A 24968-nucleotide genomic window follows, 5' to 3' on the forward strand; every position below is an offset into this window, starting at 1 on the left:
AATTTTTTATATATAATTTAATAAAATATTAAGAGAGAAATTAACGAAAAATTAAAAATAAAATAACCGAATGCTAATTTGATATATTTTAAATTATAAATTATAGGGTATTAAAATAAAAAGTTGCGAAACCATATGGGTTACCCTTATTGAGAATCAAACCGATTTGTTGCGCAGCGAGTTGGAAATCCTACGTAATTCGGATCGGATCCGAGGGTTCACATAGCTCCGATAAATACCAAACCATTTACCATACACTATATACAGCCCCGCCAACCAAAGACCGGGAAGTGACAAGGGGGAAGTGGGAACTTCTTACGACCAGCGTAGAAATCAAGAAACGGGCGTGAGATTATCAACTTCTAGAAGGCCAAAAAGTAAATCGGACCAAGGAGGCAAACTCGAAAGCCGCTCCTTCTCGTTTCTCTCTCCTCCCTGGCTCCTCTCTCTCTCTCTCTCTCTCTCTCTCTCTCTCTCTAACCTCAAAGGGGGAAAAGAAGCTTCGAGAGTCGAACACCTTTACCCCGCAAACACCAATCCCCTCCAACAATGGCGATGCAAAGCGGAATCGCCACCTCCAAGGTCCTCATCCTCGTCGGAGCAGGTACTCTTCTTTTCCGAATCCACGATCCTTTGAATCGTTAATCGTTGTTCTTGTATCGACCGATCTCCTTCAAATCTTAGGGTTTTTTGTGAATAATTTTGTGAAATATCACAAAATTTGTGATCTGCCTTTTCGTTTTTGATGATAATTTTGGTGAGATTCGATTCCTATTGTTTATAGGATTGACCGGTTCGATTATACTGAAGAATGGGAGATTATCGGATGTATTAGCAGAGCTTCAGGTGATTGCTTATTTCAATTATATTCGGCGATTTAGTTCGGTTAATTAGTGTCACTTCTTAGTGGTTTTAGAATTTGCTTGCTTAGAGATCGAGATTTTTTTCTGAATAATTAGGAAATTTGCCTAAATTTGGCCACAGAGTTTCTGAGGGGATAAACCATATTACCTTTTCTAATTATAGCATGCTTTCTTTTTCTCCTTTTAATTAGTTCAGCTTATCATACTAAGAGTGAGATGTGGTGTTCCTTCCGATTTCAGGAATTAGTAAAAGGTGTAAATGAAGGGGAAGCATCTTCAGGCCACTATGACACGGCTCTTCTTGCGGCTCAGGTATCTCGTTGTTGTTCATGAACTGTGAAATTTTAGAAATTTTTTTTTTTTTTCCCCCTTTTGAGATAGCATTCATGTGGTACCCATTCGTACAAGATCTTATAAGAAAATCAATATGATTTTTGAAGATAAACAAGCGTTTACTGACGTTCGTTGTTTTATTGTCGCCATACTTTTGTACTTCATTGCTTTTATTCTTTTGATGTCGTTATCAATTGTTTCTTTTCTTATGTTATATCATTGTTGGTAGATTCGACATTTGGCTCAAGAGGTTAGGGATTTGGCACTGTCTAGACCCGTGACTGTGTTGACTGGGGATTCAAATTCAAGGGGTGTGTTTATATACTGGTTTTATTACCATTTCCCTTTGAGGCACTGTTACTTGTTCTCCCACCATTCACTATGATAGTTGTTCTACATGTATGCTAAGTATTTGTAGTCTAATGCGTACTTACCCTTTTGATTGTTCAGGGAATTTGGCATCTTACATAGTTCCAGCTGCTACAGTTGGAGCAATGGGTTATTGCTACATGTGGTGGAAGGCAAGATTTTGGATACCAATAAGCCGAATAAAGTCATTGAGATTGAAATTCAATTTTATGATAGTGTTTGTTGCATTAATTGCCTTTACGTTGTTCTTTCATTTACTTGGGCTTTTCCTAATAACACAATTAACTTTTTTATGTGCTATGTAAATAATGGCCAATATCTATTTGATTTTATGCTTACCCTCAATCAACTCACAGTACCGTATCCTGTTTGGCTTGACATGTCTTTTTCATCATAACTTGTAGAGTTAACGAACAAGAAAAGAAACAGGAAAATGAATTTCAGAAGCCTCTGCAAACCCTACAGTACTAATATACGGCTATTATCAATTGCTCTTTTTCATTTCCAGGTTACATGAAACCTCTAGTGTGGCTGGATGAGTTGTTCATCCTCTGGTGAAGTTTCTCCGACAAATATGTAAATTGATTGAAAAAAAAAAAGAAGTGCATGCAGAAGAAATAAAAACCTCATCGTATAAAAGAAAAAAAGCTACACGGACTATTTCATAACTGTAATTGTGGGTTCAAAATTACGGACTCATTGAAGTCTTATATCCAATGTCCTGCTTCTCTTACTTTCTTCTTGTTTAAGTCTGCTTTATACCGTGTTTTTGGATACATCCAGCTACGTTAATTTTACTTCTTAGATTAAAATTGTTGAGCTCCAGATCTTCTAGGCGATCATTAAGCTGAAATTGGTTTTAAATCATGGGAATATAACTTTAGATGTTATGGGAATATAACTTTAGATGTTATCTCTTTTCTTTTTTTTCCCTGCTACTTAAGTTTACCTTGTATTGGAACTTAATATGTTTTTTTTTTTTTTTTTGAGAGAAATGGAACTTAATATGTTGATACACCTGTAGATGTGTTATGTAATTTTTTTAATTTAATTTTGCTTTAACATTCTTCTTATGCAGGGGTGGTCTTTCTCTGATGTCATGTTTGTTACAAAACGCAACATGGCTAATGCTGTTGCTAATGTATCAAAACAACTGGAGCAAGTATCGGCAGCCCTAGCCGTATGCTCAAACTCTCATCACTCTTATTTCCTATTTAAGTTTCCTCCATGCTGTAAGTAACTTTGTGATCTGTTTTTCATTTCAGGCAACAAAAAGACATCTGACTCAACGACTTGAAAACGTGGATGGGAAACTTGATGAACAGAGGGAGATTTCTAAAAGCATTATGAATGAGGTCGGTCTGAGATAAGATATTTCTTGCTTGGAGTTGATGGACTATGTATTTTATTTAGTTCTTTTCAACATGAGATTTTTCAGGGCTTATTTTCTTTTTTTAAAAAAAACTTTTCAGCTTAATTCATTATATTAAATGGTGTCAAGTTTTTCTTTGTGATACAATTATCATTGTTTGGAATTAAGTTGATCAATGGACTTAAATAAGATTAGAAGTTCTTTTTTGGTCAAAATTAAATAGCAGCCTGCAGTTGCAGTTTGCAAATCTTGGAATGCAACTGCATATGGAACTCTAATCATATCTTCATGTCCATGTCATGTGGGACCCTTTTTTTTTTTTTTTAACTTCAACCACTACTTAACCTTGATTTGAAGGTTACATCTGTTTGCTTCTAACTGGCAGCCATTTGAACATGATTTTTCATGTCTGCATTATATAGTTGAACAACAAAGATAGGTACCTGTGTTACTGTGTATAGTCGGATACTGTTATTTGTTAAAATCTCCTTAATCGATTTTGAGTTGGTGCATCATTGTGATTAGTTAGTATTTATGCTAGACGCATTTTATTGATGCAGGTCAATGAAGTTAGGACTGACCTTTCCCAAATCGGATTTGATATTGAGTCGATCCAAAAAATGGTTGCTGGACTGGTGAGTCTAGAAATTCACTTTTCTCCTTAGTACTCGCAAAGCTCTAACTGATGCTATATTTAGCTGATCGAGTTTATGCATTGTTGACAGGAAGGAAAGATCGGATTGCTTGAAAATAAACAGGTTTTGGAAATACTCGGTTATTGGTTTATGCTACATGAATATTCACAACATTTCCATTTAACCATGTTACTTCTCTTTGTATTGCTCAGGATATATCTAATGCGGGTATATGGTACCTTTGCCAAGTTGCTGGGGGTATAAAGGATGGGATTAATGCTAAATTTTTTCAGGTGGGAGGCTGTTTAGGTCATGCTTTCTGATCATTTTGTGTGCGGCATATAGTTGTTCTCTCTTTTCTGTGCCTTGATCTAATGAAATTGAATCTTAATTGCTTGGTGCATGTAAGCACACTGGTATTAGAAAGACATTTCTTCTAAAAATTAAGAAAACAACCATGAGTTGCTCATTGAGAGGTTTTGATAATTCGGAAAGCCCTTTTTGATTGTCGTTATCTGAATCACCTGTTGCTTTTGTTGGACCCGATTTGCAGAAGCATTAAGCACTGCACTATTTTATCATATGTCATTGTACATAATGGTTATGAGTTGTTTATCCACCTGTTAAACTAAGTGAAAGCTGCTAATTGTAACATATTCTTTCTCTATAATTTCATTCATGCTTGAATTCTTCATAACTATTTATTTCATCAACAGGAGGCTAATGAAAAACTTAAATTATCACATTCATTTACTCCATCTGAGGACAATACGCTCAAGGTACGTTACGTTTCTTTCAGCCATTTGGTTGATATTCTTTCCCTTGATCTCATTTTTATATTCCTGCTTTTTTGTGTATTTTTCAGGGACTACAATTTCTTGCTGATAATAACATTACAGCAGGAGAGACGGCAGATTTAAAGGCAGATACTGCGGCAAAGACGGTTCTTGAGAAACCGACGAAAGGCAGTTTCGTTAAAAGTAATGCAATTCACAGGTCATACACGGGTAATTTCTCTGTACGAAAGGAAGGCCTTGCTCTGTGATCACATACACTCAGCAATCTTTTGTTGTAACGATTTGTATATCTTCATTGATGACCATCGCTTATTTGTGTTGTTTTCAAGGTTTGCCAGAATGAGTTAGTGCAAACCTTACCTTTCTCATGATTATTTTTTCTCTATTTACACCGCCTCTCATGTGCCAAAGTGTCAAACGTGTGGTTAAAAATAAATATGTTGATACGTGGCTTCTTTTGTTCTTCTTTATAAGAGTGGTAGTTCAGTTTGCAGTGTGCAGATTTTTTGTTTTCGTGGCAGAGGTTGCATCTGCTTGGTGTTGTGCGATTCTCGCATACTACACTCTGTTGTAGCAGCAGGACCTACTTTGTCAGAAAGAGCCAAATGATAAAAGTATCTGATTATAGCAGCTAAATGTGCTTATACAGACAAAGTAAGCCCGTAACAATATATTAATTTGCCAAATTACATCTCTATAGTGAAATAGAAAGNTAAAAAAAAATATATATATATATATATATATATATATATATATATATACATTTATTTTTTAACTATATTTTAATCTTACACCGAGAATATTCGAATTTCTCGTCTCAGCCAAGAGCGACATGAGTGATCACACTCCTAACACAAATCTCTCCCAACACTCGAAACCCCCGCTCCTTGAAACTCCTACTCCACCGTCCTCCTCCTCCTCCTCTACCCCTCTCCAAATCCCCGCCACAATCTCATCCAAGCTCCCCGGGAAGCCCTCCGCCGCCACCGGCGAGGTGGCGGCGACGGCGTCGAGGATCTCCTGCAGGCCGACGATGCGGCGGCTGACGGCCCTCCGCAGGTCCCTAACGGCCGGGTAGACGCCGGGGACGGCGTCGAGGCGGAGGAGCAGCGCCATCAAACCCTCGCTCACCCGCAGCCGCTCCCGCTCGTCGCGCCGCACGGCGTCCACCGTCTCCTGCCGCTGGATCAGCCGCTCGAACCGCCCCGCCTCCGAATCCACGGCCCGGATCGTCCCCACGAGGGACCGAACCAGGTGGCCGCGGTAGGCCGCTTGGATCTTGGCTGCTGCGGCGGCGGAGGCGACGGAGGCGACGGAGGGAGGGAGGTGGACGGGGATCCGAGCTAGGGTTTCGTTGTCGGAGGGTGAGTCGATGGGCACGGGGATGGTTTTGGGAGAATGCGGAGGAGGGTTCTGATCATCGGACGCGAAGTAGAAGGAGGCGGAGGAGTAGTAGTAGTAGCAGCAGCCCTGGTGGAAAGAGGAGTTCGTACTCATAGCGGGAAGGAGAGAGGAGAGGAGGAGAGGAAAGGAAAAGAGAGAGCGCTGATTTGATTTAACTGGCTTTGGGTGGGGGTTTTTAATTATTCACCGAGGATATGAATTTTGATGATGACATTAGCCATTGAGAAGGCTCTAGCCTCTTCCAAGCTTTTGCCTCTTCATCATCCCTTTATCCGCCGTATCTTTTAGCATTACGGCCTATACGGTGATTAACTACGGTATCAGCCAAATTTACCTCTTTTTTCTGAATTTCTTTTTTCTCTTACGTATGTTGACGCTTAATGATTGGATGCTTCTTTGGTCGCACTTTTTTACTATTATTATTACGAGGAAAACTCAGTACTACTGCAAAACATCTCCAGCTGTCTAATTTTGTTTGCCACGATACCAGTTTACGTCTCAAAATTTCACCCGTTTGACCATTTGGCATAGTAAATTACTATGGATTGGCTGCATCTGCACTTAATTTCATCTCTACTCTATTTTTAGTTCCTTTTTTTATATCATTCTCGGTTACTTAATAAAAATTTATAGTATCTGAGTCATAGATAATGTCTTCAAATCATTGTTAGGAATAAAAAAAGTGATTTGAATAAAAAAAAATTGTCTTTTTGGTAGAATCTATCATTCAATCAAATTATGGACTTTTTTTTTTTATTATTGAACTATTAATTAACGAAGAATCAAAAAGAAAAAATTAGTTGACAAGTACACCATTACTCTGTTTTACGAATGGTAAGCTACTTCAAGTGGGTGGCCCCACCAATTGAAGACACGGGACGTCCCCAACTGGAGCCTCGCTCTAGGATCCATGTGTCGGTCGCGATCTCTTATCCCCTCCCAAAAGAGGAGCCGAGGAGGAGCAGAGGAGAGGAGAGGCGATGAAGGAGCGGAGGGTCTACACCATCCTCGGCCTCCTCCTCCTCCTCACCTTCCTCTACCTCAACTACTCCTCCTCCTCCACCGCGGGGTTCGCGATCAAGATCCCGATCCCATGGCTCCAGCCTCGGATGGGGTTCATCGGCCGCAACGCCACGCGCTTCGTCGACATCTCCTCGGGCTCCCCTCTCTACGTCAACGGGTGGAACTCCTACTGGCTCCTCTCCTCCGCCTCCCGCGACTCCGTCTCCGACATGCTCCGCCGCGGCCGCGCCATGGGCATGGCCGTGTGCCGCACCTGGGCCTTCAGCGACGGCGGGCCCGGCGCACTCCAGATCTCCCCCGGACGATTCGAGGAGCGCGTGTTCGAGGTAGTTTGTTGCAAACCCTGGCCTTTTGATCCGAAATTAGTGATGGGTGTTGTGTCTCTTTGGTCGTTATGTGGTGATCTGTTGTAAATTTGATATCTTTGTCAGAAATGTGCGCGTTTTTATGTAGTGTTAGGTCTCTCAGTGATGCTTTTACTTTTTCAAATCGCGTGTTAGCTTTTGATGCAGAATTAATGACGGGTTTTGCCCTTGCTTCGGTTTTTATCTGATAATTTGGTACATCAAAATGTCTAAATTTTGGGTTTTGAATCAGAAGCATAATGTGGCAAAGGAGTGATTTTGGTTCTCTTGTACTCCATTTTGGATTCAGGCATTAGATTTTGTGATCTATGAAGCAAGGAGGAACGGAATAAGGCTGATTCTCAGCCTTGTAAATAATCTTAATGCATTTGGAGGGAAGGCTCAGTATGTTAGATGGGCACAAGAAGCTGGGGAGAATGTAACGATCTCAACAGATTCATTTTTCTCAAATCCAACCATAAAGGGCTACTACAAAAATTACGTGAAGGTATGATGGAAACCTATGTTTTATCTAAATAAATAGTTTGCAATGTAATTCTGATGGATTATTGTTCTTAATTGGATTCAAACATTTCAGTTTGTTATATTGCAACCATTACTGGTGTAAAAGTGTGATTTTTCTATCGTCATGTAGCAAGTATAGAGTATCTGGCTGAATCAGCGCTATTGTGCGTTACAGCATATAATATGTACTGTAGATTGTAACTCTTGAATGTCACATGGTTGTATTGGATCACAAATTGCCATGGTATTGTCTATTTCTATAGACTAAATATCGGGAAATCATTTGTACAGGTTACCTTTAATAGATAGGTAGTTACATAAAACACATAAATCCCTATGTGTTTAGAAAGGTAAAGTCTTTCGTTTGTGAATTAGCCTTTTCAATACCATCTCTCTTTCAGCTGTTTCAACGGTTAAACGCCATCTCAAGTTCTCATCCATTTATCACTATTCTACTATCATAATTCGGAATACGCGTTAAAGAATTGCCTTGAACTAGGAACATTAGTTTGAGTAAAGCTTTTGTAGAAGTGCTATTTGAGTAAAGCTTTTCAAGAAAGCACTAGTTGTCCTTTCTTTAGTAGTCCCTAACTGTTACTGCTGTAGCTGAAGCATATGTTAACTTTTGCTTTTTAGGGCCTACGAGCTCATTTCTATGCTCACATTATTTGCAAATGTCTAGGGCAGTACATCTCCAAAGGCATATGTATGATGATAGGCCTTGAGCACAAAACCGTCCTTGTAATGATGGTTCATTGTCATTTGATTTAAGATGTTTTGCATATAATGCCATATATTTTGAATAATATCATCTAAAACTGTCACCTATTTCTAGTGTGTCCATGTAATGCTCGATAGTTTGCTTCTTGTTTGATCTATATCTTTCTACAATGCATCGATCTTCCAGGCAATATTAACTAGAAGAAATTCTTACAGTGGAATCAAATATTCTGATGAACCTGCCATATTTGCTTGGGAGCTCATGAATGAGCCTCGATGTGTATCCAATTCATCTGGCCCTCTTCTTCAGGTAACATAGTAGTCTATATATATATATTTTTTCAGTTAGAAAAAGAAGTTGACTCCTTAATATGTGGTGAGAATTTAATCATTTATTTATCAGGAATTCAGAAACAGCTATCAAAACTTTCTTTGTGGTGAAATGCCTAATTTTCAAATTACTCTTCTTCAACAGGCTTGGATTGCTGAAATGTCTTCTTACATCAAGAGCTTGGATAAGAAGCACCTTGTCACAATTGGGCTTGAAGGATTTTATGGGCCTCGAAGAAGCGATAAACTGGGGGTCAACCCTGGTACATGGGCAGCTTCACTCTGCTCAGATTTTATACAGAACTCAGCAGTGGAGCACATTGACTTCGCTTCAGTACATGCATATCCCGATAGCTGGTTGGTATTTTCGAAACTTGTATTTCAGCATCGTGCTTTTTCCTAAAGTTTGGTTGAACTTCTAACATAAGCTACTTTTTGTGGGCACTTACATATACCACTGCACTGCAATTTCATCTATTTACATATGTACCCTGTGAAATCTGAATTTTCGCATATACTCCTACATGAAGTTTTCGAAGGGTGTATGTTAAAATTCAGAGTTGGCAGGCAATTTGTAGATAGATAAGTTTGTAGGAATGCGTCTTGTTTCTAATTTCTGATGACCAAGAAATTGTAAATTTTGCTTGTGTATTAGGATCCCGAAGGCAAGCCTGGAAGAGAAAATTAAATATCTTTCCAGTTGGGTGGATTCCCATATTAATGACAGCGAAAATATTTTGAGAAAACCAGTACTATTCTCAGAGATTGGCTCCCACATAAATGAAAAGAGAAATGGGACATATGATAGAGATATTCTGCTAAAAACTGTATATGATAAAATCTACGAATCAGCTGAGAAAGAGCAAGCAGGGGCGGGTGCTCTTATTTGGCAATTGATGGTTGAAGGAATGCAAAGGTATGGTGACAACTTTTCACTCATAGCACGGGAGCACCCGTCCACACATAATTTGATAGTACAGCAGTCCTGCCGATTAGCTAAGTTATTAACAAGAGGAGAAGCAAATAGAACAGCTGATTGGCAGTGTTCTAAACTACCATGATTTTACTCTTGGATTTAGTACATAGGATTCTACATGTTTACATTCATCCAAATGTCGATAAAGTACGTCATTGCAAATTCTGGATTGTTTTATCTAACACGAGGGAGGTACTTTGGTATTATTGTATGCTGCACTGCATAGTCTTTGGATAAAATGAAGTTGTAGCAACAAGCAAAAGCTGTTACATGAAAAGACTGATGAACAGCAGCCGCACTTTTGGTTCTTCAGCAAAGGCCAAATTTATTTTCATACTTTCGATTCTTTATGTATTGGTAAATATGATGATTGATTCGTCTCGAACAATGAGGTTGCTTCTTCAGAGTTTTTATGCCTCGTTTGTGTTACACTTTGATTTTTCCTTCTTCCCCCAACCTTTTAGGCTAAAATTTTATGCAATAGAGTATTCCGGCAGATGGGCTTTTCTCTTATTTTGGTTGTTTTGGTTTGCTTACGGACTCTTCTAAACTAAACAAGGCCTTTCTTTGGTATTTGTCGCATTTAGGATCTGTGTAAAGCCTGTTATAAGGTGCTGTGTTGTTTATTGGAATCAATGTCCAGACAGTGCTATTGCAAGAATATTTATATGCACCCCAGCAGGTTTGTCTTCTTTTTTTTTTTTAAAAAAAAAAAGCAGAGTTTCTGTTTTTGAGACTTGCCAAATTAATTTTTCCTTTCTTCTGCGACAAAAAGCTTCAGATTTTTTTTTTCTTAGCAAACAAAGCTATTGTCAAAGAGGTAACAGCACACTTTCTCTCTCTCTCTCTCTCTCTCTCTGAACCAATTATCAACTCTGCCATCCCGATGGATTGGAAAATAGAACTCCATTGTGTAATTGATGAGTTTGTATTGTATATATAGCATCTGTCTTAGTTGTTTATACATTGCTTTCCTTCTCTGAATTGACACTCATACAAATGAGCAGGTCCTAGATCAGACAGGGCATTATCGTAATAATGAGATACTTTAGTGGCTTTTATACAGGCTCGCACCCATATATTATTCCAACAAGGCAGAGAAAGTCAACAGGTGACCTTTCCAACCTCCATTCTCGGGCGCAATGTGAGCCGCATAATTCTTTAATACGCTATCAATGTGACACAATCTGCTAGAAATATACATAATAAACTTATGAAGCTACCCTTCCACATTAAAATTCTCTAGGGTTCCAATTCTCAAGGCATCTAAACACGGCTCTTTGAACCCTCCTAAAGTCAAAACCAACGGCTGGAAAACATAGTCCTTAGAAAATTTAATTCGATCATAATAGTAAAAAATTGTGAATAATATTTTAGACCTAAACCTTATATATTAAGCGAATAATCCAACGAACGACTTTGTTTTCGTGCGGCGTATGTTATGGACCATATCACAAACTGCAAGGTTGATCGGTCAACGTTGTCACAAAATGTAGTGGAAACGGCCCCCCTTTCTTTTAAGTTAAAGAGCTCTTTAAAGTTAAGAAAAGTTGGGGAAAATGGTGAATATGTCAATAATTACGTTGGTTTGGTAGGAGCTTAAATTGTCAACATTAATGAACAAAGCCATTTGAGGGGAAAAAGAAATAGAAAATTTAATAATTTTCTTTTTTTTTAAAAAAAATGTACATGAGCGATAATAGAGCATATATACAATTCAAAGTTTATGTGCTGTTTTTGGTTTTTGACATGATTGCATTCAACATCAATTCATGAATCGTACATTTTCTGCACCTAGCTTGGAGCTATAGCATTATGCATGTCAACATACAAAGATAAAAAGATGAGAAAACAAATTAAGGATGAAAAGAGTTAATTATAAGGATCTTAACCACGCTAATATTAGTACATTGATCTGCCTCTAGTTTCCAAAGTCAGGCTCCTTACATCTTTCTTTGCAACATTTTGAAATAAACACCATCTCTATTAGTGGACTTAAGTAAACATTTTTACCCATAAATAGGTCAGAGAAAAAAAAAACAAGCAGAAACACAGGTAAAAGAAAAGAAAAGAAAAGAAAATGCCTGGCTTTTCCCGTGTATGCCGTTCTTTTGCCGATTAATTCGTGTTCACCGAAACACCATATAAATCTTTAGTATGATTTTGTTGTGAAAGAGAAGTACGAAGATGATGATCACCGAACGGTGTCGCCGCCGCCGCTGCCGCCCCCGCCGCCGCCGAACGAGTATAAATGGCCATATAAGACCTTAGATTGAATTTTTCTGCAGGATGTAGCAGCAAACTCCACCTTCATGTTGTGTGGTGAGAGAGGAGAGGGGAGGAGGTGTAGATAAGGAGAGAGAAGAGGAGGAACTAAAGAGTCTTTTTCTGCTTGATGTAATAGGGAGAGGAGGTAGTTGAACATACATATATATTTATATTTACTCTATTAAACACATATACGAAACAACTCATGTAGTATTAATTAAACAAAAAGGCTAAGTTCCCAAGAAGATGAGCACGTATAAGACTATAGTACTGGGAATATGTATGATCAGCTAATCACCAACCGCTAAATTGCCTGGGCAATTGCTCTCATTGCAAATCACCCAATGTGCGCCTGAGAACCTACTTACTTGATCCAAATAAACAAATAAATAAATAAATAAATAATTATAGCCAAATTACATAAAAACCAACCAATTTGCATGAAACAACAATGACCTTACTTGCTAACCTCGCGCCTGTGTATCTCAAAGCTCAGAGCCGCTACTCAGTTCGAGGAGAAAGTCGATCGTATAACAGTTATATTGCACCATCTATATCTAACTAATTTTATTTTTTTTTAAAAAAAAATTAATAAAAATAATTTTAAAAAAAATTATGATAGAATGAATAAATTTAAAAAAAATAATTTAATTAAATGGAGACACTACTACGTGTGGACCTGTCACCTTTTCTTTTTTTTTTTTCTCCCGACAACATCGGCGGCGCACACTCGCACCCGCACGTGTTTCCGCAATCGCGTTCACACCTTCGCCTCGGAATGGAGCTGGGAACTGCTGACGTGGCATATCATTCTTGGTTTGCAAAATTTAAAAGAAAGCTTAGCCTAATTGTATAAATCTGCAGTTACATTTTAGGTCATCTGTTCTTTACCACCTTCTGTATCAAAAATCTTTGTCAGTATTTTAAGAAAATTCAAAAAATTGAAGGAATTGATAAGTTGAAAACCTTTATTGAGCCGCGTTGGTGTATTTTATTTGCAACTCACAAATAAATTAAAAATTAGGTTAAAAAGAAAATCTCCGATTTTGTTAATACTTATCCAAAACTGACAGTTTACCAAATAATTTTTCTCAATTTTCAAAATTCTACTATGCATTTCTAACTCTATCTGTCAATTTACTTTCATAAAATTTTATAGCTAACTTCAACAATTACCCTAAATTTTTTAATGTTTCTAAAATAATAGCAAAGCGCAAACTCAACCAAAAAATAGGTAATTGAGACAGCACAGCAGGTTAGGTGCTGAAGAGGTTTTTTAGGGTTAGTTTAGCAAGGATACTTTAAACCACACCTACCTGGCACACTTACCTTGAACTCCGTGTACAATCGCACTCTGCTGAATAATAGTGAATTTATCCTGCGCACGAGGATTACGGATAGAAACCTTTTCACACCAAATTGAGGTGACCAATCATGTTCACCAATACCAAACTTTACCCCACCACTAATTCTATCCTAATAAATTATGGGCATAATCCGTAGAAAACTCACTCAGTTTTGCCGAATTTGATGTATTTAATCAAAAGGAAATCATAATGAGTTTAGTAAGTTGCCAAAAGCCAGTAAGGGTATTTAATTACTTCATAAGCTAGCAGGTATCAAGTAGGTTTTGTCCAACTTACTATTACAAATAATCGCCTTCCCGCTCTGATGTTACCATTCAAGAACAGCATAACAAACACATACACAATATTTAACAAATAGCCGTGTCGAAAAACTGACCACAGAACTACTCAGTTCATCATTCATCAAGCCAACCAGATGTGCCCTGCTGATGCTGCCACGGGCCTGGCGCAAAGCCCGCGGAGCCAAAAGTTTCGAAATTCAGCAGCTGATCCGAGCCCAGATGGCCGCCGAATTGGTCCCCGTTGTCGCTTCTCGCTGGAGACGAAATGCTCATATCAGAGAGCTCATCAAACTCCCCGCACACAGGGATCATCATCTCATCAGATATTGTTTCATTCTTTTCAGCGGATTTACAGGGAATTTCGGCCCTAATTTCATTTTCTTCACGAAGAGCATGTGTATCGTTGTATTCTTCTTCGTTAAGTTGTTCCTCTCTTTGCATAATCCAATATTTAGAGAAGTTGGGCTTGTCAGAGAGGTGGCCATGCCTCGAAGCAATCTCCACATGCCTCAAGGTCCAGTCAGGACGGCTCCATAGAGAAAGCGGGGGAGTCTTCAAATTCCACTGTTCCATTTGCTTTTGATTGTTGTCCACTGACCCGGGCAAGTAAAAAGCCTACACCACAACAGGATGAGATGGTCAATAGAGTCCTAGTCATTTCACCACATAGCAATTTAGATCCTGAATTCCTATCTCTTGCAATAGCATCCCTTATGCCACTAGCCATGCAAAGCCTCTGCCGCATATTATTTGCTCCGCATGCATCATCTTTGCTGTAAAGACACTATTTTATCCCTTTTTACTATTAAATGATTTTCAAGTTTTAGTACGTCAAGGATGCAATTGCAAAATATTTAAGTGCGTTCAGGACTTAATTGTGTAAGTGAAAAATTCAAGGACTAATCTACAATATCAGGAAAATAAAAAAAAAAGAAAACCATAGCATGAAGAAACTTTATAAGTTTTCTCGACTGTACTACCTTCCCAGAAAGCATTTCTGTGTCCTGCCAGATTAGATCGTATGGTTGATCTTTCTCGTCTAATCTGTGATTACCGAGAAAATTTAGAAAGGGCAACAAAGAAAATTTGGATTAATCTTGACTTCAAACTTGCATTCCGTAATTAGAAATAACCGTAAGAAAACTTTCTACCTCTGAGTCTCTTTGGGAACAATAAGAATGAGGAGCTTTGGCTTAAATGTAAGAGCTTTGTTAATGAACTCATTGGCAAGACAACCTTTGAGACCAAAAGGAGGATTTAGCCCCATTATCTATCAGCGCAAGCCATGAACAAGAAGAAAAGTAAAGTAGCTTAGAATGTATCCAGTACATTTGAAAAAATAAGAACAAAATAAATAAATAACCTAATATGAAAAACATCTTGTTCTTACCAATTGGGATCCAGTAGGTAATTCATCTGGCTGCACTGTCATCCAATCTCTTCTTTCAAAGTTAAAGTGGTTCTACCAAACAAAAGTCATTTATCATCTCCAAAATTACTTGTTGATAGAAAGTAAAGCTTGAAAAACTCTCAAGGTTCAATTTAGCACAAGCTCCAAAATTTGAACACCAGAAAAAAGCCCCGTAACTTACATTGCTGAAATTGCTAAGGGTGTGTTTGGTTCCACGTAAAACTATGAAAACAAATTTTCGGTGGAAAAAAAATTTTCGGAGGAAAATAAATTTTACACTCTCTAGTGTTTGGTTTGTAGGAAAAAAAGTAATTTTCCGTTACGATTGTTTGGTTGAAAGAAAAAAAAAAGTTATAAATAGACAACTATTATATATTTTTTTTCTTATTCTATATATTATATATTATTGATATATAATACTTATCATATTACATATATTAGTATTATAATTTATATTTGTAAATAAAACATATTTAAAATATATTACACAATAATTAAGTATGTAATATAATATATAACAGTACATATTTAATAGTATAAATAAATTACTATATATTTATAAATAATATCTATAAATAAAATATTATATAATAGTATATTTATATTAAAAATAAAATACTATTTTTTTTAAAAATATATATATATATATAAAAGAAAAGAGTAGGGGAGCTCGCAGTCCATGAGGTGGAATGTACCTCGTGAACCGCGTGTGCCCACTGGCCCCCAAGGCCACTATTTTCCCAGCGGGTTTTCGTTTTCCGCACTGTTAGAGTGGAAAACGAAAACATCTTTTTTTCTCAGAATCTGTAAACAAAATTTTCCGAGAAAATATTTTTACGAGCAAACAAACACCGGAATTCGACTTTTCAACCGAAAAAAAAATTTCGGGGTAGTTTTAAATGGAACCAAACACACCCTAATCGTGTCCGTGCATTAGTTTAATATCACAAATATTTGTGGTCTGATCTATTAATACTTTGGCACTAAGCTACTTTGCTTGCAACAGCGACCAGCAATAACATCCCTTCTATTATAAAAAAGCAAGTTTTGACTCAGAAAAATGCTAAATATCTGACAGTAAATTTCCTTACTTGAAAGGAAAAAAAGAAAAACGACGTAAATAACATCTCTAAATTAGGAGAAGTTTAAGAAACAAAACAAAACGGGATAAGAGAGACTATTCAAGTAAACAATATATTTCAGAAGCACTATCACTTAGCTAATAAATTGCTCAAACTAACAAGTCCTGGCAAGTAAATTTCAACATAAGAAATTGTCTTCCACCTAAAAAAAATCATTATTACTAAAGAACTTATTTTGTTTTATACTTTATTTCCTCTGAGATCATTTTGAGATGTAAAACATGATAATGCTACGAATAATGGAATAATACCTTTGATGGCATGATATCATAATTTTTGAAGAAGCATTCCTTCCCAGCAGCCTCAAGTTTTTCTTTCATCAGCATACTAAAATCATTCGCGCCACAGCAGAAGTCAACCACCTGAAGGAAAAAAAAACATAATTAGCAAGTCACACTGCAGATAAAGGGGCTTCAAGAATGATATTATAAAGGGGCTTCAAGCATGATATTAGTCGTCATGCTTGAACAGTACTGACAGTCATCTTGACAACCAATACATACCTCATGGGCCCCACAATTTCACCTAAGCTATGCATGCAGTAAACTCGTGACTCGTAATTGTTACAATAAGATCCAAACAAAAATAAAGCTCTTAGTTCACAATAAATGTTAAGAAAAATAATTAGCAAGTCACACTGCAGATAAAGGGGCTTCAAGCATGATATTAGTCGTCATGCTTGAACAGTAGTGACAGTCATCTTGACAACCAATACATACCTCATGGGCCCCACTATTTCACCTAAGCTATGCATGCAGTAAACTCGTGACTTGTAATTGTTACAATAAGATCCAAACAAAAATAAAGCTCTTTGTTCACAATAAATGTTAAAACAAATAAATTGAAGTTCAATGAAAAAGCATTTTAACGGTATGATTATGTTTCTGAAATATATTTATTCCAGCTGCATATTCAAACTACTTTGAATGACTTATAGCAAGTTGCATCCACATAGATTAGAACAACTTGGTGGAATGCAGGAAAACTTAATGGCTGGTATAGCAATGTGGTAATGTTTAGTTTCTTAATTCTTAATTTATTATAAGGAGGTTATTTGCCCAAAACCAGAGAGAAGGATCTCCTTCCATGGAAGTAGATATATGTTTATTAGAAGATGATCAATCCTACAAATTTTTTCTACTGCCAATAAAAAGCCCAAGCAATAAGCATAAAAAATAAGCAAGGTAACAAAAAGAAGTTTTACAAACAGTACCATGTCACTGTTTTGCACGTAGCACTGAAGCTTATCAGCAATCTGCATTTGAAATTCAAAAAACAAAAAAAAAAACCTCACAAGTATGACCAACAGCTAAGAAGTAATCTATTAATAAAAGTGTAAAAATCACGGACATCATAAACAATGAAAAATAGATTCCAACACATTATAGGAAAAACAGGCAACAGTTTGAACAAATATCGAGGGTCGAAAAGTAGATCAGGATAGAAGTCATCTCTATGTTTCACAAAAGATTATATTACACAGAGTATAAAATTCATTTATTGTAGAAAAGCAAATGTGATACAAAAACTCCTCACGTTCATTACAAATATTAAATGGTGTTTGAAAACGTAAACAGAACTTCATGACCTGAATCTGACCTGTTCAGAGAAGTGTTAAAATGATGCTTAGAGGCAAAAGGAACAAGAAAAAAAGACGTTTATTTCCTAAAAATTTGAAATCAGATAGTGAAATCATTCAATTTGGTAGGACTACTTCCAAACACGTTAAATAAACCTATTTATGTGAGCAATAGCATTTGTATTATTATCCAACAAGGAAACCATTGGAAGCTTTCCAATGGCTAGATTTACTGGAACATCTACAAAATAACATTAGCCACAGAGGGAAAAACATAATTGCTTTCCAGGATCCATTCTTGCTTGAGTAAACCAAAGTTGTAATAACTAAGAAACATAACTATAGCAAAATGGCTCTCACTGATTTCACAGTAAACACAATTATTTGCTTCAATCAGGATGTAATAGTCCGGCCAAAACAATAACCTGCCAAGCCAGTAGCTACTAAGTTCTATTACCGTACTAGTTCAGCTGAAAACTAACCAGTTGACGTGAACGCCAATGACCACAAACCATTATATAATCATAATGACGAGGTTCCCTCAACTATGTAATTTCAAATATGGAATCCACACGAGGAACTAAGAGCACATGAGGGCCAACTTTGACAAATTTCCAGATCACAGATGTGCCAACATCAACAACTTTTATTTGGAGCACAAACCTCATTAAGCATCTCCACTTTCGTGAAATGCCGTCCAAAAGAAGTGTAGCGCATGCCATGCATAAAAGGAGCAAGATAAACATGAAGTTTGTTCTGCAGTAAATAGTTCCAAAGTAAAAAAGTTATATTGGGCTAAAGAAAAGGATAGAAAATTACTGCTAATATTAACGAGACCTAATAAAAGTTCTCTCCATGTTACATCTGCTTGCTGAATGCAAATATATATATATATATATATATATATATATATATATATATATATATATATATATATATATATATATATATATATATATATATTATATATATAAANTGTGCGGCTAGGATGATAGTGATCCCCGGTTAGGATGATAGTAGTCCCCTAGGGTTGAGTGGGTGGTTGGTTAGATAGTATGATCTAATGGATAAAAATGGTCAAAAAGGTAGATCTAACAACCGAAAACTTATGAGTATAAAGGAGGCTACACTCATAAGAGTATAGTAGCCGGACTCTCTCTCTCTCTCTCTCTCTCTCTCTCTCTCTCTCTCTCTATATATATATATATAGTCTTTATCAGTTATCAAAATTAAGTATCAGAGGCTAGCAAAAACAATACCATTTGTAAATTGGTTTGTGAGGCTCAAGCTGGCTGTATTAGTATGATTTTCATTAAAAAAGAGAGAACGCTAATGTGCGAGTATTTTACCTATAGCATTTCGAGCAATAGTTGTTGAAGGGAATTAGAGATTATCAAAGATCAACTGTTTTTCTCCTCATAACTATGCACTTAAAAAATTGGAAGTTGGTAAAACTATAAAAGCTTATACTTTAAAAGTGGAAATTGATAAACATAGAAAAGGTTCCCTGGTAAAATGCACTGTTACTCAATTCTCACCAACAAAATAATGCTTACATCAATATCCTTAAAATGAGCTTTGTGTGGAAGAATCAATAAGACAAACCTACCAGACCTAAGGCAACATTGAGAAGCCAGGAATTACTTCACCAGCATATGAATTAGTCTATCATTGTTGACCACGAGCTCAACAAAAATTTCTTAAAACCAAAAACAAATGCACGTTACAAGCATAATCAAGCACTCAAGGATGCAGCGTAACTAATAATGTGTACCTTCCACTTAACAATCTGCCCAAGAACATTAGGTTCACAAACAGCTTTGGCATCCTCAACACTCGTGCCATTTTCTAATTTCTGCAAAGCAGCTTTTACCGCCTACAGGCACAAGATTGGAAAAAGTCAATAGAGAATATAAACCAAGTGAAATGATATATATTAAGGCTTTATGTAGATAAACAGTGGAAGATATACCTCAACAGCTCCTTCTACCTTTCCTGTTGTAATACCCTTACCAGTAAACCTAAGAGATGAAGAATAAGTTGATGGCCTAGTGAGCTTTTTCTTAATATCTTCAAGTGTAATGGAGGAAGAAATTTCCTCGAATAAGACCTGAATTCTGCATTGTGAAAATATTTCAGCTAGTAATGAGAACTTGTAGTACATCCAATTTCTATTCAATGTGAATACTGTACAAAATTTACTTGTGATGTGGTGTGAATAAGAGTGTTACAAGATAGCAATTAACAGATTTTAAATGAAAATAGAACCACAAATCCATGAAATTCAAAAAAGTCAAATATGCTCCATTATAATCAAGAAGCATAAGCACTTAAATGAAACTTCTAACTTGGGCCTGTAATTCTTATATGAACCTGTAACCTCAATTTTTGTTTATACCCCTCAAACATACAGTTACTTGCAGATATTTATACAGTTACTTACAGAAATATCTGCATCTTAATTTGATCGAGTCAAGCTAAAATTTGTATAATAAAAGATTTGCCCAAAGAGAAGCAACTTTATAACTGTATATAGATAAGCAACTTTTAACTGTATATAGAGAAGCAACTTTATAACTGTATATATGAAAGGAACTAAGTTTTTTAATTGCATATAGGAACATTAAGATTTTGCAAAGATATACATGTAAGTAGATAATTTTGCAAGAGTGTACACACAAAAATATCACTTCAAAATTTTGGCAAGCTACACTTGAGATTTCTAAAAGCCACAAAATAAGGTCCGAAAGAACAGATGTAGAATCTTACTTCCTTTCAGTTGCATCATCAATCACAGGCAACGAAGTAACGTATTTCTTTGAGGTTGAAGTTGAGGCTGGAGAAACACCACTAATGGAAACTTTAGAATTCTCTGCTAACAGCAGCTTGCTAGTGCCGGTTTGCACGGTCTCCTTCAAGATTTTTACTTTCCTTTTTTTGTCAAGCACTTGTTTGGTATCTGCTTTCTCATTGTTTCCGGTAGAATATGTCTTTTCTACAGCAGAAAGCTTTCCAGTCTGGTTAGTTACTTTTACAGAAGCATTTTCCATGATCAAGTTAGGCACCAGCCGGGTATTCACCACTTTTGTGACAACAGCGGTTTTGCTTTCTTTGATTTTTACCTTTAGAGTAGGAAATACGATATGGTCTCTTCTAGGTGTTCTAAGATTCTCGTCAATTTGATGCTTCCTAATCAAGAATATAAAGAATTAAAAAGGAAATATTAAAAGTAATAACATTAATAAGATAAAACCAATTCAATGCATAAAGCTTACAAAATGGGGACATACAGGCAGTAAATCAAAACGCGTTTAGGAAGAAGACCGTCCCATGCCCTCTTGATTATACCTGTCTCTATTGAAGCTTTGAAAGAAATTTTCCTGAAGAGAAGTGTGGCCATCAGCAACTCATAGGACAACTCCACTAAGTGCTTGTTTGGCAATGCTACTAAAATAGCTTCTCTACTCCAAAACACAAAGTTTCCAGAAACCAGGACTTCGTTGATAACTTGACCGGAGCTTTTGAGGCCAAAAGCAAAAGCTCCAATTTGAATCTTTTGCTTCCAATCAATAAGAGCTGTAGTTTTTATGAAGTGTATTAGTGCGTCTTTAAACAACTATAGAAGCACTTATGCAAAAGCTCCAAAGGGGCCAAACAGGCTCTTAATCCCAAAATGCTTCAATATGGAATAGAAGGAGAGTTTGAAAGTGCCTTGGCAAGCATTTTCTGTGGTATGACTTTGGGCATCGTCTGCAAACTGCAAACTGCAACGCCCTAACTTTTCTGTCTTCAATGCCATCACAGACGCTGCACCTATGGATTGGGCATGTGAATCGCTCCCCATTAATAATCTTTTCTGCAAATCCCATTGCTTTTGCTTCATTTTGCCGGAAAAGTAGCTGTGCAACACACTTTGCATGATAGAATTGACCACATGTTGCATTAAAGCAACGAAACACCTAAAATAACCACCAAATGTAATTTAGAGGCGCAAGTTTGTTAAAAAAATAATAATAATCAAAGTGAATCATAAAATATGATCAGTTTTTGCCGTATTTGAATTTGTAACGACTTATGTTGAATGGAAATCAGTCTCGTGCAATAGTAAAGTACACTTTACATGATAGAGTTCACTTATTTGTAATTTTATTTACCCAAAAGTAAAATGTTCACACTATTACACACGGTCTTCGTTGCACTATATTGCTTAAGCTATGATTTTGCAATTAGTCAATTTGGCGATTATCAATGACTACAATCCAGGATAGGTCACAATTAGGCAGTAAAGTGGCAATGATTTGATCTTGAAGAGCCATTCCAATTTTAGGTTCGATCAAGCTCGTTTCTTTTACATTTTTAGAGAAACAAATTAACCTTATACTAAAGAAAAATGAACTTGTATCCGTAAATCATGCTTCAATACTCATACGACATATAAAAAGATTAGATCAATTTGCAAAAAGGAAAAATGTAAACCTCAGCACCAGCTTCCACATCAGATGATCCCAACTTTCCACAAGCAAAGCACTGATGTTTTCTGTACTTGCAATTCTTGCATAAAAAGTTTGGGATCTCCTGCAAAATACAAGAAAGATACATGAGCATAAAGGAATTGGCAGTTACAAGCTGGTAAAAGCCTTTATACCTCAACTTGAGCCCTAGTATAGCCGAGAGAGACACAATCCACACTGGCATCTATTGTCGCATGGAAGGACCTTAAGCATAACCCTTCACAACTGCACTTGATAAAGAACACACTTTGCTCATCTTACAGAGTTGCTAAGTTTAAATTGGTAATATGTGCCTACTGATCTTTCGTAATAAGTCATGCTACCTATGCAGGACAAGCAAAACGGGAAAGTTACAAAATGCAAGATTTAATGTTAACAACAAGAAAGGAAACTAAATAGCTCCGAGTTGTAAGGGGTTAACCTTAACACCAAGTAAACAGATTACAAACATCTGTAGCAAGAAAACTGCAAGTACCAATTGTTGACGGCAAATAGCAAATAATTATTCTCAAGGATGCAAGCCTGTATAGCTGTTCACAAGGGGCCAGAGGCCTCAAGTATGAAGAAATGCAAGCGGAAGCAATAAAATGGAGGCACTACAAGTAGGCAGCTTAAGATGATGATGTCGGTGAAAACATGAATACCCTTGATTAAAACTTACATATACTTGTATATACTGCAATATACTTTTGGACTAAACTCCACAGAATGCTCTTAGCAAACAACCATAAAAATCTGAACATTAGTAGCCGAAGCAAATAGGCAAGCACTCACAGTATGCTCGTAGCGACGAAACTAGGCTAAAATCAATTAAAAAGGGGACATCATGAAGATATGGAAGGAGATTTGAGTTGTTGAGAAACTAGGTTTTGATCACGCAGGACGAAGAGACAACCATAATCATAAAGAATTAAGAATTCATAATTATATGCAATCCCTCACTACTCAACATGACATATCGGCCATAATGACAAGAATAGACCTATGAGGAGAGTAATTGAGGATTATAGGGTAATTAATTTATTACTTTTGTTGATTATAACATTCTCAAATGGCTGAACCTACAGGCACTGTGGTGGCATTTTATGACAATTTTTTTCTTCCTACAACAATGTTGTATCTCAACCATCTTTTCATGCAAGATATACCTAAACAACACCTCCCATAGATTCACTCATCCTAATTGGAAAATTTAAAATAAGATAAGCACGAACAATTTATCATGAACAATTAGAAAACAAAAGATGACAGTGAAATACATACGGCAAAATTTCACCACCATTGTCACAGAACGAACAAATTGGACTAAATAATCCAGTGTCTTCTTCAGAGTCATCGTTACTATCATCGATCATCTCCTCATCATCGGCAACAAGAGTGTCTCTTGCATCTACATCTCTTTGAACCGCCTAATTTTTTTTAAAAAAAAGAAGAATATTTAATGTGGTTACTGCTGTTGACAAACTACTTTTCATATCAACTCCAAAGAACCTCTTGAAAGTGCAAATCACTAGAGAGAATTTGCTAAAGAATTTCAAATTACAAATTAAATGAAAAAAAAAGAAGAATAACAACGTGCATCTTGAATACAAAATGACCAAGTCTCAAGAAGCATTGACCTCGGCGGAGCTTGATCTCGCAGTACGATTCTCATTCAGCGCCATCACGAACGACTATCCAGAAAAAATAAAGCGAAATTTATCTTATTAATAAATATATGCACTATATATTTGTAGCGAACAAATTAAACTTAGCGAAGGTCGCACAAACTAAGAAGAAAATGAAATCCAGAGATCGAATGAAGTTCCTTTCTCGGAGTAAAATTAATTCCCCAGAAACTAGAGCAAAAGGAAACTAAGACATGAATAAGCAATCCTACGCAGAAAAAATAAAGAAAATAAAGGTTGATCAAAAAGCAAATAACCGAAGAAAAGAAGATGAAAATCGAAGAAAAATAAGAAAAAACACGACATTTCAACGGCCAAATAGCAAAGAATCGAATAACAAAAAGAACATTAAAAAAAAAAAACATAAAACGAACACTCTAAAAATCCGAGGAAAACGACGAAACAAGACAAATCACGAAGAATCGACTAACAATAAAGAACACTTGAAAATCCAAAAAAGAACGTCATGAAAAAAAATCCAACAAAAACAACTAAAAATGGGGAGGATATTAGAACCCTAACCCTAAATTTGAACCATTAGCAACGACCCGAAATGCGAAACCATGGAAAACCAAAACAAAAAAACAAAAGAAGAAGAAGAAGCGAAAATAATGAAAATGAAACTGGGGTTAATAAGCAAAAAAAAACAAAGGAAAGTACAAAGAAAGGCACTCACGAGATGGAAATGACGGAGCGAAACCCTAACAACGGGTTCGAGAGAGGTGAGAGAAAGAGAAAGAGAGAGTGAGAGTGTAGTGAAAATCTGAGAGAGAGAAAGAGAGAGAGAGAGAGAGAGAGAGAGGAGATGGAAGGTTGTCACGTCGTCGTTGCATAATTTTGGCAAGGTCGTGGGAGTACGGAAGCGGTTGATCCGAGCCGTTCGTTCGCTCACTTTTTTTAAACGTTGGAGCGAACACCAAACCGGTCGATCCGGGCCGTTGGTTTACTTATTGTTTGTGTTCGCTCGAATATTTGACCGTTGGATCTCCGATTTGTGGCACGCTATCTTTCTTAGCGGTTAGGAGACGTGTAATGCTTTCGAGTTTGAACG

The 24968-nt window shown here is 36.7% G+C and overlaps 4 protein-coding genes across 6 annotated transcripts; 2 read left to right on the plus strand and 2 right to left on the minus strand.

Moving 5' to 3' along the window:
- LOC109725053 lies at positions 389-4842 on the plus strand. Its single transcript, XM_020254111.1, has 12 exons — positions 389-604; positions 785-846; positions 1104-1175; positions 1426-1507; positions 1647-1717; positions 2644-2745; positions 2831-2920; positions 3498-3572; positions 3663-3695; positions 3785-3865; positions 4289-4351; positions 4438-4842. The coding sequence occupies exons 1-12, from the start codon at positions 550-552 to the stop codon at positions 4615-4617; spliced, it is 966 nt and encodes a 321-aa protein (XP_020109700.1). The 5' UTR covers positions 389-549; the 3' UTR covers positions 4618-4842.
- Positions 5072-5900, minus strand: LOC109725062 (BAG family molecular chaperone regulator 5, mitochondrial). The gene has a single exon (XM_020254123.1). It carries the CDS (start codon positions 5864-5866, stop codon positions 5210-5212), a length of 657 nt encoding a protein of 218 aa, XP_020109712.1. The 5' UTR covers positions 5867-5900; the 3' UTR covers positions 5072-5209.
- On the plus strand, positions 5952-10202 carry LOC109725046 (mannan endo-1,4-beta-mannosidase 6-like). Its single transcript, XM_020254098.1, has 6 exons — positions 5952-6090; positions 6613-7122; positions 7451-7648; positions 8573-8695; positions 8861-9072; positions 9371-10202. The coding sequence occupies exons 2-6, from the start codon at positions 6754-6756 to the stop codon at positions 9774-9776; spliced, it is 1308 nt and encodes a 435-aa protein (XP_020109687.1). The 5' UTR covers positions 5952-6090; positions 6613-6753; the 3' UTR covers positions 9777-10202.
- LOC109726234 (protein ENHANCED DOWNY MILDEW 2-like) lies at positions 13487-24690 on the minus strand. Of its 3 annotated transcripts, none has more exons than XM_020255743.1 (17): positions 24594-24690; positions 23870-23923; positions 23514-23659; positions 22385-22475; positions 22216-22314; positions 21451-21698; positions 21030-21119; positions 20509-20928; positions 19712-19856; positions 19514-19615; positions 18403-18495; positions 17374-17415; positions 16412-16522; positions 14998-15069; positions 14759-14877; positions 14588-14651; positions 13487-14222 (listed from the first exon to the last, which is right to left on the minus strand). In XM_020255743.1, exons 2-17 carry the CDS (start codon positions 23912-23914, stop codon positions 13722-13724), a joined length of 2388 nt encoding a protein of 795 aa, XP_020111332.1. In that variant the 5' UTR covers positions 23915-23923; positions 24594-24690; the 3' UTR covers positions 13487-13721. The 3 variants fall into 3 exon arrangements, with proteins under 3 accessions (XP_020111332.1, XP_020111324.1, XP_020111339.1); XM_020255735.1 differs by having other exon boundaries at positions 21015-21119; XM_020255750.1 differs by lacking the exon at positions 18403-18495 and having other exon boundaries at positions 21015-21119.

The sequence above is a fragment of the Ananas comosus genome, linkage group 2 (assembly GCF_001540865.1).
Source record: "Ananas comosus cultivar F153 linkage group 2, ASM154086v1, whole genome shotgun sequence".
In the NCBI taxonomy this organism is placed as follows: Eukaryota; Viridiplantae; Streptophyta; class Magnoliopsida; order Poales; family Bromeliaceae; genus Ananas; species Ananas comosus.

Excerpts from the sequence above, each read along its gene's own strand:
- LOC109725046 (XM_020254098.1), top strand. The coding sequence starts at position 6,754 with ATGAAGGAGCGGAGGGTCTACACCATCCTCGGCCTCCTCCTCCTCCTC. Across the intron at positions 7,649-8,572 it reads ACTACAAAAATTACGTGAAG|GCAATATTAACTAGAAGAAA; the intron begins GTATGATGGAAA and ends TCGATCTTCCAG. Across the intron at positions 9,073-9,370 it reads CATGCATATCCCGATAGCTG|GATCCCGAAGGCAAGCCTGG; the intron begins GTTGGTATTTTC and ends CTTGTGTATTAG.
- LOC109725062 (XM_020254123.1), bottom strand. The coding sequence starts at position 5,866 with ATGAGTACGAACTCCTCTTTCCACCAGGGCTGCTGCTACTACTACTAC.
- LOC109726234 (XM_020255735.1), bottom strand. The coding sequence starts at position 23,914 with ATGGCGCTGAATGAGAATCGTACTGCGAGATCAAGCTCCGCCGAG. Across the intron at positions 21,120-21,450 it reads CACAGAAAATGCTTGCCAAG|GAAAATTTCTTTCAAAGCTT; the intron begins GCACTTTCAAAC and ends ACTTCTCTTCAG. Across the intron at positions 20,929-21,014 it reads TGCCTGTATGTCCCCATTTT|GAAGCATCAAATTGACGAGA; the intron begins GTAAGCTTTATG and ends ATTCTTGATTAG.
- LOC109725053 (XM_020254111.1), top strand. The coding sequence starts at position 550 with ATGGCGATGCAAAGCGGAATCGCCACCTCCAAGGTCCTCATCCTCGTC. Across the intron at positions 847-1,103 it reads ATGTATTAGCAGAGCTTCAG|GAATTAGTAAAAGGTGTAAA; the intron begins GTGATTGCTTAT and ends TTCCGATTTCAG. Across the intron at positions 2,746-2,830 it reads AAGTATCGGCAGCCCTAGCC|GCAACAAAAAGACATCTGAC; the intron begins GTATGCTCAAAC and ends TTTTCATTTCAG.